Here is a 17,840-nt window from a genome sequence, read left to right as displayed (position 1 = left end):
TCAGCCCATCCTTTTCCATCTGCAGCAGAAATGACGAGGTGAGAGGGTGAAGGTGATGGTGCTGCACTTTTCCACATCTGTCCCTCGAGAATGTGGGAGGCAGGGGGTGGTAGGTCCTGCTGCCACCGTATCACATATGAGCTTGAATGTCTGCCTTCCCATGCATGGCCCATAGGAGCAGAGGAACAAGAGAACGTCATGCCTCGGGCCTCCCCCTTGGAAGGGACAATAGGATATGACTTGAAATAGCATCAGGAATAGAGACGGAAGAGCCAGGGTAAGATAAGGTGTTTCACACAAGGTGCCCTGGGGATACCTAAGCGTGCGTGTACCGCAGGCGGGTAAGCCTGGCGCTCAGCTCTAGGCCACAGTTGCCAATCTAACAACTGTGCTACAGTCTCCCTAGGCCCTTCCGGATCCAAAACCACAGTCTCCACCCTGCCACAAGCCCTACGGACCTCACACTCAGGCAGCCTGCCCTTGCCCTCTGGCATCTGCTTGTGTTCAATCAATGCAAAACACTAGCAGAAGATGGAAGCGAGATGCTGAGGTATTTATTCCCCTGCTCCTTTTCTAACAAGCAGTGTTTTCTCCACCTAAGGTCACAGTTCCTAGCAGGCAGCCCCTCGCCCACAACTAAAGCCAATACTGGGAGTAGTATTGGCTTGCAAACACTAAGCAGAAGGGGTGCTTCACCATGCTCTGCTGGTTCTTGCCCCTGCCCACGACAGCTTAGGAGACGGTCCTTTGTTAGGTTCCCTTCAATTACTTTTGAGTATATCATGTGACTGATGTAGTAACTAGGACCAAGAATGACCCCAGGAAATAGAGCCTGAAAAACGGGACAGATGTGTGATGAACGCCCTGACGACCTTCCTGTGGAGGGAGGGAATGGGGAAGTGGTCACTGTAAAACAGTGATCACGGTGGCTCACATTTCCTCCCAGGGCGTCACAGGACAGAGGCAGGCAGTGGGCAAGGTGCTGGAAGTCCACGGGGATGATGAAAAGACTGATTTCAAAGACTGTGACCTGGGCTGGGGCTGCTTCTGCTTATCTCTGAGAAGGTGCACAAAGCAAATGACAGAGAGCTGGGAATTCCCAAATAGATGGGCTGTCAGATAGTTTTCTCTTATAGCTGCTAAGCTGACAGGACTAAGGCTCAAGCCCAGGGTTTGATGGTAAGGGTTGCAGAGCCAATTAAACATGCAACCCTGCAAAGTCTCTTATGCATTGGCTGGAAAGGATCTTGAATCATGGATGTTGGCACTTAGGCAGCCAAACGAGGCTAACGAAGTTGAACTTCTTATGTAGCTGAACATTCCTGCTGAAAGCAGCAATCCATAGCCCTCTGAGGAGACCCAGCCTCCCAAATCCCGCCACCCCCATAACCCTTTTCAAGCTTTTGCACAAAGGGATGCCAACTCACCTCACTACCTGCTCCCATCACCCCTCATTGCCTCCTAACAGTAGTTAGATCCCTCCCAAAAAACAAACCAGAAAGAAGTTCAAAGCCTACTCTGGAAAGAGACTGCCTTTATATCGAAAAATTTGTAGAATCTCAACAATTTTTACCAGCAGGAGTCTGAAGAGCACATGTGGGAGCACCTTCAAAGGATGTTAGACCGATGACTAAATATAAGGTGACTGACCCTGTACACAGCCAAAGGCGTATCCCATCAATCTGTCTCCAGACCTTCTCCAAGAGGGGCCTGCAGCCATTCATTCACAAGGGTATGCTGGGAACCGGGAAAGGCATAACCCTTCCAAGGGTTATGGGCACCAGCTCTGAACTGATGCTAATCCCTGGTCCACCAGTCAGACTGCCTGCCTCATTCCAGAGAAGAGGTGAGAGATGAAGGCAACCCTGATGTCTCATGGTGGCCCACCCTTTGGTTATTGCCCTAGGTCCAGAATTTTAGTGGAAACAGATATGCTTAGCAATGGGCCAAGTCCCCACATTGGCTTCCTGTCCCATGTCATAAAAGCCATTATGGAAGAAAGAGCCATGAGGAAGTCCCTGGACCTCTCCCCACTCTCCTCAATAAGAAAGTAAACCAAAAACGATACCACATTCCTGGGAGAAGCTCAGAAATCAGTACCACCATTAAAACCTTAAAAGGATACAGGGGTGTTGATTCCTATTCCAGTCCATTTAAGCTGCCTATTTACCTGGATCAAAGTCAGGAAGATCTGGGAACATGACTTTGGATTATTATACATTTAATCAGATGATGATGCCAATCACAGGTGCGATTCTAGATGTTCTATCTTTTGTTGGTGTAACCCGACATCTGGTAAACAACTACTGATCTGGAAAATGCTTTCTTTTCTATCACCACCAGTAAGGACGTGATGCAACGTGCCATCGAGTGGCTAAAATGGCCACACACCTTCACTGTCTTACCTGAAGGCTGTGTCTGCACTGTTGTAATATAATCTGGAGGAACCTTGATCATCCCAATATCCCACAGACCACCACCCTGGTCCATCACGTTGATGGCATTATGTTAACTGGACCTGGTGAACACGAAGCAGCGAGCACCCAGGATGCCTTTGTAAGACACACACACACATACACAAGCCAGAGAATGGGGAATAAAACCCGCGGAAGCTCAGGCACCCACGACTTTGACAGTTTCTACAGTCCAGAGGCCTGAGGCAGGATATCCTGTCTAAAGTGACAGAACCTGGGCCGGCCCGGTGGCTCAGGCGGTTAGAGCTCCATGATCCTAACTCCGAAGGCTGCCGGTTCGATTCCCACATGGGCCAGTGGGCTCTCAACCACAAGGTTGCCAGTTCAATCCCTGGAGTCCCCCAAGAGATGGTGGGCAGCGCCCCCTGCAACTAGCAACGGCAACTGGACCTGGAGCTGAACTACGCCCTCAACTACGATTCAAAGGACAACAACTTGACTTGGAAAAAAAATCCCCCAATAAAGTCCTGTGCCTCTTCCCCAATTAAAAAAAAAAATCTTAAAATGAGAGAACCGGATACACCTTGCACGTCCACCAAGAAAGAGATAAAACGATTGGTGAGCTTTGCATCTAAGTAGGCTACTCTGGTCTGTTTACTGGGTAACCCATACGGCTGCAAGTTTTCATGGGGCCTGATCCAAGAGAAGGTTCTACAACAATGAAAGCTGCCCTACCTCTTGGGCCTAGGCCTCAGCATACCCAATAGTACGAGAAATGACATGGCAGACGGGACGGGGTAAGGAGCCTCTGATAAACACCAGGAGAAGAGTAAGAGTTGTACTGCCAACAGCTCCTGCACGCATGGGTCCTGGCTTGGTACCAAGCCTGGGTAGAGATCAGATAGACACCTACTCCTGGGAAACCAAGCGACTGTGTAACAAGAACAGCCCGTCATAAACACAGTATTATGTGATGCTCGGAATCGTGAAACTGGACTGTGCAGAAGCATTCCACTTGGTGCGGTAAAAGCAAGACTGAGCCTGCGCAGGTCTGGAAGGAAACTAAAGGGACAGGCGGCTCCCCGGTGACTTGCTCCCCTTTCCTTGTGCGCTCTCTCTCTCACCCCACACTCATGGGGGGAGAGCCCACAACCAGTTAGGAGAGCGGGGGGGGGGGGGGGGGGAAGGCATACCTGTTTATGGATGGACGTGACAGTGTGCTAGCACTGACCGGAAGTGAGAGCAGACAGCCCTATTCAGCAATGGTCCTGAAAGACTTGTGAAGGGAAATCATCCCAACGCACAGACTTCTGAGCAGAGCGCATGGTGGCTCGCTTGCGCATCGGGAGAGATTCACTGGGGCATGTGGGACACTGTGGCAACCCACAAAAAGATGGGGCTACAAGGGAGTTGGGTCCTGTGGGAATGAAGGTTTGGGTCACCCCACCAGTGAACTCTGACCAGCTGAGGGGCTGGCAGAGGTGAAGGGAACATAAAAGAGGGACCCGGACAAAAAGGCATGATTACCACCTGGAGCCAAAAGACTAGGGCTCAAATCCTGTAAACTTGTCCAAGGACTTGAGGTGGAGAATGGTGGCATTTCATCCCCGCAAGAGTGATAGTCACCGCAGTGGTAGTCACCTGACAGGAGCTTTGGCCTTAGAGGAACAGGTGCAGACATCACAGCAGTTTTGTTTTGTTTTGAGTTTTTTTTCTCTGTCACTTTGTATGAAGAACACGGGTGGTGGTTTCAGGCGGGAGTATGAATAAACTGGATGCAGTGACTGAGACGACAGGTGTTTCCCGAGTTAGGAACGTGAGTTTTACGCTCCCAGTATGAGTGAATACTAGGGGACAGAAAGAGGAGGCGTGCGCTGGGTATTCTCGATCTGCCCTTTTGGCTCCATCTCCACCCTGCTCTGTGCCCCAAGACGCTGCTGTCTACAGTCTGCACCCCACGGGCTCCCTGGCCCTCCTGCTGCTGGTTGATTTCATCCAGAGAGGCACTGACAGGGTCTGGGGTGGGAAGAGAGGGATGAGGGTACAAATTTCCTCATCCTGCTTCCCCCTGGGCAGCCAGTTTGGTAGCTGCTGTGTTCCTCTAAGGCCAAAGCTCCCGTCAGGTGACCGATCTGCCGTGACAACCACTCTTTCGGGGATGAAATGCCACCATTCACCTACCAGCTCAAGTTCTTGGACAAGTTCCAATGATTTGAGCACTAGTTTCTAGAAAATGGGGCTAGCAACACCTACTTTACGTAGTTGTTCAAAGGATTCAAGAAATGTGTATAGTAGTCAATAACCTCGGTCTAATACATAGCAATTTGTTTCAAATTGGCTTTTATTCCTTCATTCAACAAATAGTAAGCATTTATCATGCATTAAGCAATGGAAAGACAAAGAGGAAAGTCCTACCAGAAGGAACTTATTTCATGGGAAGAATGATAAGCAACACAAAAATTTCAATCGGTGGGTAAGTATGATGTTAGATGTATGCATGTACGAAGGCACAGAGATGAGCCACCGATCCAGACTGTCATACATTCCCAGACTAGCTACCAATAAAGCCAGGCAGGCATGGAAGCAGAAGTTGGAAGAGATTACACATTTGCCTCAATTTCCTTTGGAAAAAGGAGCTCGAGTCTTATGTTAGAAATGACAATGTTGCGAGATAAAACCACCTGCCGAAGCCAGGATCCAGCTGACGACAGAGCTAGGATTCAAATCCGAATTGGACTGACTCCAAAATGTATATGGACTTGTCTGCTACACCATACTGTCTCTCCCTAAGTAAGCTTTTCCTGTCCTTTCAGCGAAATCAAACTGGCAACCTACCCATACTTAACACATAGTGGCGAAGCTTATTACAAGCCAGACTGTGCTTTATGTGTGTGAATCTGGTTGCTCCTCACAACAGCTCTTGGGAGACAAAACCAAGGAGACACTGAAGCATAAAAAGATGAAGTCACCTGGCCCAGCTGATGGAGTCAGGATTTGAACCCAGGTGGTCTGACTTCGGGACCTTTACCCACAGTATCTCACTACCTCTACCAGATATACAAGCTCTAAAGAGTCCTCTGGGAAGCACAGAAGGTTCATAAACTGATTTTTAGGTGGTTACGAGCGAAATTATGAAAAAGAAACCCTGCTATTCCTGTAAATCTTATGCATGTGTATTCTATCAAACTGAAGCCATTTCAATTCTTCAAAATCATCTGCTGGCCAGGCAGCCAAATAAAACAGAATGAGAAGAGGGCTCCTGTAAGAACCCCACCAACTAAGAAAGAACAAAAAGCTATGTGGTTCACATGGGAATAAAAGTTGGGACTTTGGGGGAGGTATGTAGGTTCGGCTTTCTACAAGAGACACAGGAAGAGTCTGCCTTCCCTGCGCTGGGGAATCATGAGATAATCTCAGCCTGGCTCCCAGGGGCAGCTGGCGTGCCTGGGAGGAAGTCACACGGCTCTGAAGAGACTAAGATCAGATATTCACCCAGAATGGAAGCACTAACCTTAACATCCAGCCGGCAAATCAACGGTGATAAACCCAGCAAGACAAAACAAAGTTGGTCAGATGAGAACAGACCCTTCTGAGGCCAGCCAGATTTTAGGGTGGGGGGGGGGGCGTGATCAGCAATAGCCATTATTGCACATACGGTTCTCATCGGGGGGACATGTGGCAATGTCTGGAGACATTTTTGGCTGTCACAGCTTGGGTGCTGGCTAATGACTACATGTCAAGGAGGACGCTAAACATCCCACAATGCACAGGACAGCCCCTACAGCAGAGAATTATCTGGCTCAAAATGTCAATAGTGTCGAGGTTGAGAAACGAATGCGAGGCATTATTCTAAGAGCCGGCACCTAACACATGACTTCATCCTCATAACAACCCAGGAAATAAGTATCATCATCCCGATTTTACAGGTGAAGAACCTAGGTGATGAGGAGGACGTCCACATGATCACACAGGTCTGGGTGGCAGCACGGTGACACACATACAGCTCTGACCTCAGAGCCCAGCTGGCACAGTGCCCCACGATTTCTTATGGCACTGCTCATGCATCTCCTTCTAAATCGCCTTTGGCGATACCAAGTTGAAGAGAACAGAGCACCAAGTATCCATCGGCCGCCGGGTTACAGAAAGAAGGCCATGCACAAGAAAAGCAGCTTTCCAATTCTGTCAGCAGGAGGGGGTAGGTTTGTGCAGCACTCAGTCAGGAAGGGCCCATCTTCCTCTTCCTGAAACATCACATGTCAACATCTAACCAGGGGTCTGGTACAAAGTGAGCTCTGAGTATTGATCCCATCTCAAGGACAATCGAGGGCCAAATTCTGACATAAAGAAGACACAAGAAAGGATGCTATCCAGGATATGGTCTATTAAAACGGAGGGGGAGTTAGTCTTTTTTTAAAAAAGCTTTCATATATTTAAAATTTCTTACTTGGAGCTATAAAAAGTAGAAATATAGGCAAAGCTCCATAATAGAAAACTGACAAATTTATGTTACGTTAAAATTTTGTTAATACATACTGCTTAAAATAGGTGGATATTAGTTAAGACTTTTTTAAAAAGCATTTTTCGCTTCATCATCGTGCTCATCCTTTTGTTCATTGTATGCAATTACTGCCCTGGATCTTGTCCATCTTTCTTTCAGACAGCCAAAATAACTGAGTAAGGTCAAAAGCTTCTTCTGCTTTTAACCCTAAAACATAAGCAGAGAGGTTCTGAAATCCATTTCCTTCACCCATCATGAAGACTGGTATTGATGACTGGACCCTACCCAAATCCCAAGGTAGATAAATTCATAAGTATCAGTAACACTCTTAACTACTATGGCAAACAGAGGTGGTCAGTGATTCAGCCCAGACATAAAGGAAAATTAAGAACAAGCCTGTTCCAAAAGGAAGGAAAGAGGCCTGGAAGAGCTACAGGTTTTCTTCAGCAGGGGGACATGCTGGGTGTTTGGGAACAAGAGTCCCAGTCAAGGAAGAGACAAAAGAAAATCTGTGCACAGACCCTGGGCATGGCAAGGGGACTGGTATAGGAACAGGTTTGGAAACAGGGGACTGACACAGAGAATAAGAAAAGGAATTGGGGGTGGGGATGGGACAGGGATTATTCCTGAGAAGAGAACAGGCCAAGTGGGTAGGTTTCATTTTAAACTACATTAAAAGTGCCTTCCCAGTTCTTACCCAAATCAACTGGTTACTCTATTAGAAGACTATTATCAGTGTGTCATCTGAGTCTGCTTATTTCCGCCTCTCAGAATACTAGCTCCAAATACATTCAAAATGTTGCAACGGAAACAAAGGACATCTTTGTCACATCTATAAATTAAATTAATTGTAGAACAGATTAAGAACCTAACAGGATCTGCCAATGGGAGATACATAGTAACCTCCTCCCCACACACATCACATGATGAATCAGTGACTTTTCCTGTTTTTCTTCCTTACTAATACATCCTTCCTCTAATTCCCACCCCACTCCAGTTTGATTCTGTAATCACAGAGCAGTCCTAATTTTTCCTAGATGTATCCATCTCTTATTTGAGATACCTTTTATTTATCCTGACTCTTAATAAAGAAGTGATATAGGAATTAAGAATAAAACACGTGCAAAATATACAATGTTGGGACACAATACAGAAGAGTAGTCTGCACCCAACAATTAATTCCACAGGAGTGTCCAAAAACCTCAACAAAGTGTGTCGGTTTCCTGAACCAACATGAGTCTGTAGGTTCCCTAAAACCTACAGACTTTTGATTTCCACTAGAATCAAAGCTGACAGGATACAAGGAAGGCCCTTGGCTTACTCCAACTGATAACCTGCCCCTCTGCCTGTTCCAGGACAGGGATGACAACTAGAGCAGCAATGCCCGTGACTGTCCTCGGCCTCCCAAGGTCACTATCCTGGGTTCCCAATCACGAGAATGCCCGCCCTCATCCTGGCTTCCCAGGCTTGTCCATCGGGAGGCACCCTCCCAGGGTATCTCCCAGGCAGATGTGAACACAGAACACGCTCAAGGATGATTCCTGGAGGGCTGACCACTGGCAGAATGATGGGGTGGACGGGTGACTCTATGAGGCAAGAGAAAAGCAAACGGGGGAATTCACACAGAACCAGCAGTGGTGAAATCCCGCAAGCCCTAGGGAGCTAAGGGAGAGCTGGTTCTGACTGAGGAGGCTGGGAGAATTCAGATGAAGGAGGCACCAAAACCAAACCACAGACAACAATCACCAGCACATCACAGTCTCCTGGGAGAACCTCCAACCTGGTATCTCTTCCAATCCATTCTTCCCACAGCAGAGAGAGATTTTTAAAATCACTGTAAATCTGATCATTTCACTCCTTTGCTGAAACCCTTCCCATGGCTTCCCACCCTCCTCAGAATAAAATCCAAGCTGAATTGTTGCTAAGACTACGTGAACCCACATGACCTAACCTTGCCCTCCCTCTCCAGTTGCTTCCCACCGGGGCCTCTCGCCCCTCTAGTCACCAGACTCCTCAGAACAGACCCCTCCTAGTTCTCACACACACTGAGCCCTGCTTGTACCTGTGTCCCCTCTGCCTCGAATGCTTTCCCTCCAGCTCTTCACAGTATAGCCCTCGTTCAAATGTCACTTCCTCCAAGAAGCCTTCATAACCACCCTAGCTAAAGTGCTCTGTCCCCAAATTAATCTATTGTCATCATTCTGTTTTTCTTTTCCCTTTCAGCACTGATTGTGATCTAGGATTGCATGTTGCTGGTTTATTGAGAACCTCCGTGACTGGACTGGGACTCAGGTACGGCCATGCACTTAGTAGGTCTCAATACACAACTGCTTGTTCGATTCATTCAACAAACAGGTGGAGAGAGACCCTTGGAAAGTCCACTTTGCCGAAGTGTGCAACGGAGATCTTCAAAGCAAACTGGTCCATCACTCCTCCATCAATCTCCTGAATCATCAATTTCTCCCTCTTATTACACGTATTAGTATATTACAATATTTTAATGAAATCCTCCCTAAAAGTTTAACTTAAGATACTTGCACAGTGCTTACCATGTGCTAGGGATATGTAATTAGTTTGTGTCCCAACTTTTACTATTTGCATGAACAATCTTATGTGATAACACTCTTAACTAAAGGCTTTTTAAAAACAAGGGGAGCTCCGGGTAAACACAGATGCTTACACAGTGTGATAAAGGAAACTGTACTCCAAAGCACATGTTAGCTTTCAAAAGATTCCTCTTCTGACAGTAAAACTTTACTGGTTAGCACATGAGAAGAAATTTCCCAAAGGAAAAACAGTATAACCAATTACATATTTAAATTATAGTACAGGGGCGGCCAGTTAGCTCAGTTGCTTAGAGTGCAGTGCTCTTAACAAGGTTGCCGGTTTGATCCCCACGTGGGCCACTGTGAGCTGCGCCCTCCACAACTAGACTGAAACACCTACTTGACTTGGAGCTGATGGGTCCTGGAAAAACACACTTAAAAATAAATAAAAGTCAAAAAATATATAGTACAATTTAAATATAAATTGTAGTCTACTAGCTTCAAATCCTGACTTTACATTGTTATTAATAAAGATAATATACAGAATTTTACTTTAAAGTTCTACCATTTCAAAAATCAGGAGTTTTATATATATGTTTTCCTATCAATAGAAACTGCAGCTTCATCCCAGGAATGGTGAAATAAATTCAGAACTATACTCGTAAGTACTCAAAATCAAGTACAAAAAAAGTAAGTCAGGCCAATGCGTGCCTTCAGGTGGGAAAACCCCACCTGAGGTTTGGGAAGCAATATGGAAAAATAAGTTAAATTGCAGAAACGTCTACAAAAGTTCTGGAAAAAAGTTTTAATGTATTAATATTAGGGAAAAAATCATAAGTAAAACAAAAACATTCACTCAAGTGGAATATGTGCAAGGATATGTTTGTTATGAAAACTGAAGCAAAACATATCAAATCAAATGCTGATATCAAACTTAATAAAACTGGAAGCTTCACCAAAGGACAAATTCAAGTATTTCATATCTACCTCTTTTCTCTGAAGGACAAAAGCTTCTGGTATATGTCTTCTCCATATATCCAGGAAACTAAATGAAGAAAGAAGTATGAACTTTTTACTGTTTTAAACAATGAGGGGAACAAAAGTAAACCACTTTCTGCAGCCTAGAAAGAAGAGAACGTTCAGTCCTATCCAGCTCAGAAAACAAAGCAGGGAGACAGGATTATTTGCACCTAGAGATGTGAAAACAAAATAATGCTTAGGAATAATACCCCACAAGAAAAATCCAAAGCTGCAGAGGTTGGTCCATGAAATCTGTCTTGTCTTCATGGTTTCCTGAGAGAGTTTATTCTGCATATTTTTTAACTTCTGTCTGTCCATCTAGATGCGAGTTGGTCTGTTATTCTCCCCATACCTACTCCCCCTTCTGTGACTCCAGATCCCAGTATCTTCATTTGTATCTTTTTATTTAGTACTGAATTTCCCCCTGCCTTCCTCCTTAACTGTCCATATTGTAGAAATGACTATAGAAGTGTAATATTTAACGATCTGTCCTATTCAGTAGAACTTTAAGTTCATTTGTATTTAAAAACTAGGTAAGTGGGAGTGTGCCTAAATTTTCCTTAAAATAGTAATTGGAACTTGTGTGCAGGTATCTTGTCCTCCAGGAGCTTATATGTAGCAAAAAGACAAATGCCCAAAGAATTACAGTTCAAAGTAGACTGTGATAAATTCTCTAAGAAAGCTATGAGAAGTGACTATAATTCAGGGGAGAGAAAAACCACTTCCAGCTGAACTTATCTAGGTATTTGGGATGGCGACGGACGACATGTGAGGGCAGTTTTTAAAGGCTGGGCACACAAAACAGAAAGGGCAGCCCAGCCCTCGATACAAACAAGTTACAGCCATTAGTCCGGTTTGTCTGAATTCCTGCTCACCTGTGGGAGAACAAAATTCACTCAATAAAAACAGAAAGAGAAAAGTGGATTTGAGATCATGTTGTAGAGAACTCTGAATGCCAGGCTTCTCACTCTGGATTTCATTCTGCAGACGAGGATGTAAAGGCATTTGAAAAGAGAACTTGAAGGGCTGTAGGTGTAGAGAATAGAATGAGATGGAGGAGGGCTTGAAGAAACAGGGGCTTGTCATCAATAGGAATGGCAGGTTTGCACAAAAAAACCAAAAGGAGAAGTAAGTCAGCAGCTATTTCATGGGGAGGGCAAGGCAGAAGGAGGAATTAACACTGCCTCCTGGGTAACCAGGAAAAGTAACTAGAAATGGGGGGAGAAGAGAGCAAGCCAAAATGACAGTGAATTGGCTTCAGTAATTACTAGCCCTAACTGGAAATGTCTGCATCAGATCCATGCATTTGACACCTTCTGGTGGCAGGTGAACACAACTGGCAAGCACCCCGGCCCTCATGGAACTTATCCTCTAGTGGCAGACAGTAGATAATAAACAACTAAATTGATACATAAACATGTATTATAGGAAGAGTGGGGTGGCATGCAATTTTAAATAGGAGAGTCTGACTGAGATAGTTAACATCTGAACAAATACCTACTGGTGAGGGAGTGAACAACACAGTCAGCAACTAACAAAACAATTTGTTAGTATCGCCAAAGAATTTCATTCCATGATGCTTTGGAAGTTGGCAGCAATTGCAACACATCTCTTCCGTGACCCAGTCCTGTTTCCTCGGGCTAGTGTTCAGTGTTCCACTTCCTGACTCCAGCCTACCCAATTGAGAAAACTTCACCAATAACAGTGATAACAAACTGCCTACTAGGTTAATTTGCTTATCCTGGCTGTTTACATTCCCTGCATGGGACAAAAGGACTGCATACTAAAACAACAAACCCCCAGCATTATTAGAACATGTTTATACAAAGCTTAAGAAGACAATCATCTTGTTCTCAAAGCAATCACTGGGGTAGCAACTTTGAGACTTTGTGATTTAAATCAAAGATGCTCAAGAATGATTATGAATCATGCAATTAAACTACCAAGCAGGATGTTGCTGAGAGAAAAAAAAACAACATTCACAGCACCATAAAACTCTCAAAAATAAAAATAGTACTATTATCAAAACCAGAAGTAACATCATCCTTTGATTCTATAATTTGTTGTCAGCAGTGCTGAAGTCTAGTCTAAGCTCTGCCATTTATTGGTCCTAGGTCTTTGGGCCTCATCCTTATCTGTGAAGAGCAGCTGATCTGATTTTTCATATTCCTTTCAATGCTGAGATTCTATGTGGCAAGTTATGGTTTCTACGATGCTTATTTATGGACTTGGGTACTTTGGTTTACCTAATTTTGCAGCAACAGTACAAATAAGCACCCTCCAAAATAGTACAACTTGTTTTAAGTTCTGTATAAAGTAAAACGAACTTCTTTTAAACCAACCTACCACAGCTTCGTGTTTAAAATGAGGCTCCACTCACTCTAAAAGTGCAGCTTTTTTTCCATCCCTCTTTTAGAGGAAACCTGCAAGACTCTGAGATTTCTGTATCACTGGATTTGATATGGAACCACGTGGAGGACCACATCTTCCGTAAGAGCCAAAAGTCATGAGGTTTTTGTTTTGGTGGGACTCAGTCTTTGAAAACTGTTTCAAATGACTCCCCAAACATTTCTAGCAACAGTTCTGAGGAAACTGGTGATGACAGCTTTGAAGATGAATGCCCAATAAAGAAAATAGCCAAAATTACTGTTCTATGTACCAGGCACTTAAGTATTAACTCATTTAATCTTCGTAACAGTCCTATACCGGGGGTGGGGGGCGGACTACTATTACCCCCATTTAAAAAACGCAGAAACATTTTGTACAGCCCCTGGCAGTGCCCTTCTAATTGCTAGATGGGATGCTGCCCAGTTCATGAATCTTTTAATAAAGCCGATTAGGTCTTTTTTAAAAACTCTGAAACAAAGCCATAGAGAGGAAGCAAACTGCCCAAGTTTTCACAATTGAGAAGCAGATTCAAACTCTGACAGCCTAGCTTCCAAGCCTGCGCGCTCTATCGCCACGATGCACTGCCTATGTAAACCTTGGCGTCCCTGTTTAAATAGCACCATTACTGGTCTCCTCCTTCCTGCACAATGAATAACACTAAGTCAAAATAAAGCCGCGCCGCAAGTGCACTCTCGAGTTTTCTCCTACAGTCCTGAACCACAAACTAGAAATGTATTTTAAAGAATATAAAATCTCTCCAGCACCTGAGGTCTCTCCTCTTTGGGGAGAGGGTGTGTGAAGCAACGCAAATGTTTTCCGTTGGGCAGCTACTGCCGTGAACCAGTGCGCAAAGCTAGAGCCCGACCCGGTGTCTCCCTCCCGCCGGGGGGTCACGCCAGGAGCCGCCTGCCCGCGCGGGACCCGCGCTCCTACTCGGCGCGGAATTGGCACTGGAGCTGGTCCACCCAAACCACACCTGCATCGGGCGTTCCCGCAGGGTTCCTCCAACCAGCCCGCGCGCCGCCAGGACCTCTCCCCACGCTTACCTTCGGGAACCCGCGCCCGGCGCGTGGCTAGCGGGAAGAGCCGCCCCAGCTGCGCCACACTCCACCCGGCTCCGCGCCCCGCCTCTTGCCCCCAGCGGCGACCGCCGTGCTCCCAGCCCGGGACTCCGGGCCCCGCCCACAAGCGGCAGGCCCAGCCCCCACCAATCAACAGCGCCGTCTCGGCCGCCGGCCCCGCCCAAACTAGGGGTGGGGCTTTTGCTCACTCAGCTCCGCCCCCGGCACTCTAGGGGGCCGTGGACCCTAGAGGATCTGCTGGCAGCGTGCCTCACTGAAGGCTGTAAATAAACTGGGGAGAGCCTGGGGGAGTTTGACCTCGAGGGAAGATGGGCAGGACGGGAGGGAGGTGGGCAGGGAACCGGGGAAAAGAGAAAGCCAGGGGGTAAGATGAGGAAAGAGGTTTTCTAACGGAAAGAGAAGGCACTCTCCCCAGGTTCCAGCTAAGGTGTAGGACTAGGTGAGACATCGTAACACAACAGAGTTCATTTATTCAGGGCATTGGCTAAGCTCATTCTTCGGGGGAAGGATACGAGTCACAGTCGAATTCAGGGTTCCATGCATGAGAAGTCATAGGGAATGGGATTAAGGGGGGCAAAAAAGGAAGCAATTTCTTTGCTGATCTCTACTACAAATCCTCATTCTTCATTTAAAAATTGTGGAAAGGACTCCCACTGAGAATCATCACTCGAGGCTTAAATTAATGTTAATCATTCCCTTACCCCTCAACAGTTCAGGCACTTTCAAGAGAGCATACCCATTACGCCTAGGCAGAGTTTGGCATTCATCCCCATAGTGTACTACTACAAGGTTTGTGACTGCATGTACGAATAAAGGAAAAAAATCAGACCACTGGAAAGGAATTATTTTAACTATTAATGTATTTGATTTGAGAAGGTGAAAAACGATTTGAGGAATCAAGTCAATAACTAACTGAATTATGGTGGGGAAACACAAGGGTCACTTTGCCAACAAGTAGGACTGATACACGTAACCTTTGCTACAAGAATTTCAGAAAATAGTGCCAAGATGCCAGCCTAGCTGTCTGACCTTAAGGGAAGTCACCATATCTGAAGCCCTCAATATCCTTATCTGTAGAATGAAGAGATTAGGCCAAGTTACCGCATGAGCTCTAAATGTCCTTCCTCACTCCATGTCATCCTGCCAGACTCAACAATTAAAGGAGGAGGACTACAGGGAAAGCACTGTCCAGTTAGGAACCATACAGAAAAACGGGGAATTTTTAGAAAAAGCATGAGGGATTCAGCATCACTTCATTCAAGCTCTCCTTTCTGCCTTGTCTCTTTGTAAGAATAACAACAACACTCTTCCTAGCTCAAAACCTTTGGTTCTTCTCCCCTCCCGATCCTCACATTTAGGCACCAGGTCCTTGGCTTTCTCCATTACAGAATCTTTTCAATGACCCTTCTCATTTTCCCTGCCATCTCTGTATAAGGTACAAATTAGAAAAACTCAAGATCTTGGATCTGACCCTCACCTATTTTTTCCACCTAGTCTCAAAACTACTCTCTGTGTACACATCTGTCAGACAGACTGTGTCCTCACTGTACAGTATCCACAACATACAGCAAACATTCCCACCACTGAACATTTACACCTACTGCTTCCCACCTCAGAATGCGTCTTCTCAATCTTAGCTACCTGTCTAGACAACAATAGCTAAACTCAGGGATCTCTCTGTGCAATAAATGCTATAATACTTAGGATCTATACCACTCAACTGGGCACTTAAGAGGTGACCTTGTTTTGTTTTCTCTGTTATTTATAATATTTATCTCCAAAACTAAACAATAAGCTACTTACTGGGTATCTCAGGCCCCAACCAACCAAGGAAGAAAAAGCTACTTTCAGTATCTCAAAAAGCCTAACAGAAATTATATATTCATCTATAATTAGGCTACCTATAACAGCAAGATTCTCTGCTTTTGTCTGAAATTATATGACACTGAAATAACACCAGTTTCTTCATACTCACCAAAGCTTTGATGGACAGTTACATGTGACTGATTCAAAAAAGGGGAAAATAAATTAGTATTAAATAAGACTTTTTTGAAGACTAAATCTTTGACATTCATGGAACTGCATAAAAATAAAAAGTAGCCTACCCATTCTTTGTCACCCATTGCCTGAACAAGTGATCTATCCATAGTAAGTATTTTAAAATATATTCATCAGTCTATGATTATTTTCAGTTTTCCTTAACTCTCTTTCACTATAATTAAAATACTGGTCTTTTCTTTTTCATGCAAATAAGATTGTAAAAGTTTCCCCTTCTAATTTCAAATAAATTCTCAATAAGATAAACAAGAATCACACAGCACTTCTTGGAGTTCAACTAGAAAGGTTTTTAGTGTTCCAGAAATAAACCCTTGAACCACAGTAAATTGCCTATGTTAGGGGGCCCTACATACTATTAAAGTCTTTAGAGAGTAAATTTTCCTTAACTGCAACTTTACCCAGATGACACAAGTAGAAGCAGAACCAAGTTTGCAGAATGACTACCAAGTAAGAGTGAAAACTGATTTGCAATCTATCAATGGCCCCTTGTGTTTTGAAAATGTCACTGACATGTTTAAGGGAGGCCCCAGAGCTCTGAAGTCTGGCCCAAACAATCTATAAATCACTACTCACAGCAAACCTTTATAATATTCTGGAGATTTAAGAAGTATTAAATAGGCAGACTAAACAAGTCACACTTCATTTTACAAAGTGGTTGTACCAGAAGCTATTGGTTGTAGACTCTTAGAAATTTCTCTTCCTCTCCTCAAAATGTGAGGTGACTATTGTGTGTGTATGTGTGTGTGGTGACTTTTAAGAGTAGAGCCGTGGGGGTGGGGAGGAACTTCTGAATCCACCCAAGATGGAGTAACAAGGACCATATTTACCTTTCCACCTAGAACAATGACAGTAGCAAAAAAGAGCTAGACAAAATATATAAAACAACAGTTTTCAAGATCCTGGATATCAGGCAATGAAGGAAAGTGACCCCTCAGAGATGGGAAATGCACAAGGTATACCCCCGCTAATTAACTTCAGAGAACTTATAGACCATCACACAGGAAGGGGCAGGACAGCCCGGCAGATTCCCTGAGTTGAGGAGATGGAGCTGTGAGTCTGGGAGGACAAGATGGCTAGAGTTCACAAGACATAGGAGACAAGATAACAACACAGAGAATCCCAGAGATCTGCAGAGGGTTCTCCTCAAGAATTCAATAGTGCTGATCAATGCATGCATATGAGGAAACTACCCAAGGTCAAGGAAAGAACAAACCATCTGAAAGTATTAGAAGGAACAGTATTAGGCACTTACAGAGGGCCAGGAATAGTGGCTGTTCACACCAAGCCAACTAGAAAACTTCCCAATTCAATGAGGTAGATTATGTAGGAGGATCTTGCCTTAGTACTGGAGAGTAATTAGCCCTAGACTAAATGCTACTTAGATGCTGCCAAAAAAAAAATACAAGTAAGTTCCAAGAAAATAAAACTATTTTAAAGTAATTTAACTGCATCTCAAATTAAAAATCAAGCATATTTATAGGAATGCAAAAATATTCAGCACCCAAGATAAAATTCGCAATATCTGTCACTCAATCAAATATTACAAGGCATGCAAAGAAGCACAAAATATGACCCTTAATGAGGAGAAAAATCAATTACTGAATGTAACCTACAACTAACATAGATGTAGAATTAGCAAACAAGGACATTAAAACAGTTATTCTAATGGTAATATACTGAAAAATTAAGTAGAGACAAGAAGGTATAAAAATTTTCTAAATCCATCTTCTACAGATGGAAACAATCTCTAAGGTAAAAAAATACACTGGATGGGATTAACAGAAGAGTAGACATAGCAGAAGAAAAGATTAGTGAACTTGAAAACACACAATAG

At 44.5% G+C, this 17,840-nt stretch overlaps 2 protein-coding genes across 5 annotated transcripts in view; both read right to left on the bottom strand.

Moving 5' to 3' along the window:
* The window catches only part of SGK3 (serum/glucocorticoid regulated kinase family member 3), a 63,970-nt gene extending 49,940 nt beyond the window's left edge, over positions 1–14,030 (bottom strand). The window contains exon 1 of one of the 3 annotated variants that reach the window (XM_081070443.1): positions 13,913–14,030. The gene's annotated coding sequence lies outside the window, so the exon portion shown is untranslated. The remainder of the gene's footprint in view (positions 1–13,912) is intronic. The other 2 variants (XM_081070442.1, XM_081070440.1) reach the window with 2 other exon arrangements.
* The window catches only part of LOC308506663 (uncharacterized protein), a 59,517-nt gene that overhangs the window by 1,542 nt on the left and 40,135 nt on the right, over positions 1–17,840 (bottom strand). Inside the window, exon 2 of one of the 2 annotated variants that reach the window (XM_081070444.1) lies at positions 10,446–10,503. The exons of the other annotated variant lie outside the window; for it this stretch is intronic. Coding sequence (XP_080926570.1) covers positions 10,446–10,503 — 58 coding nt within the window. The remainder of the gene's footprint in view (positions 1–10,445; positions 10,504–17,840) is intronic. 2 annotated transcript variants of the gene reach the window in all.

Source organism: Rhinolophus hipposideros, assembly GCF_964194185.1.
Source record: "Rhinolophus hipposideros genome assembly, chromosome: 13".
Taxonomy (NCBI): domain Eukaryota; kingdom Metazoa; phylum Chordata; class Mammalia; order Chiroptera; family Rhinolophidae; genus Rhinolophus; species Rhinolophus hipposideros.
Note: the sequence above shows the minus strand (reverse complement) of the source record. Positions and strands in the feature narration are given on the sequence as shown.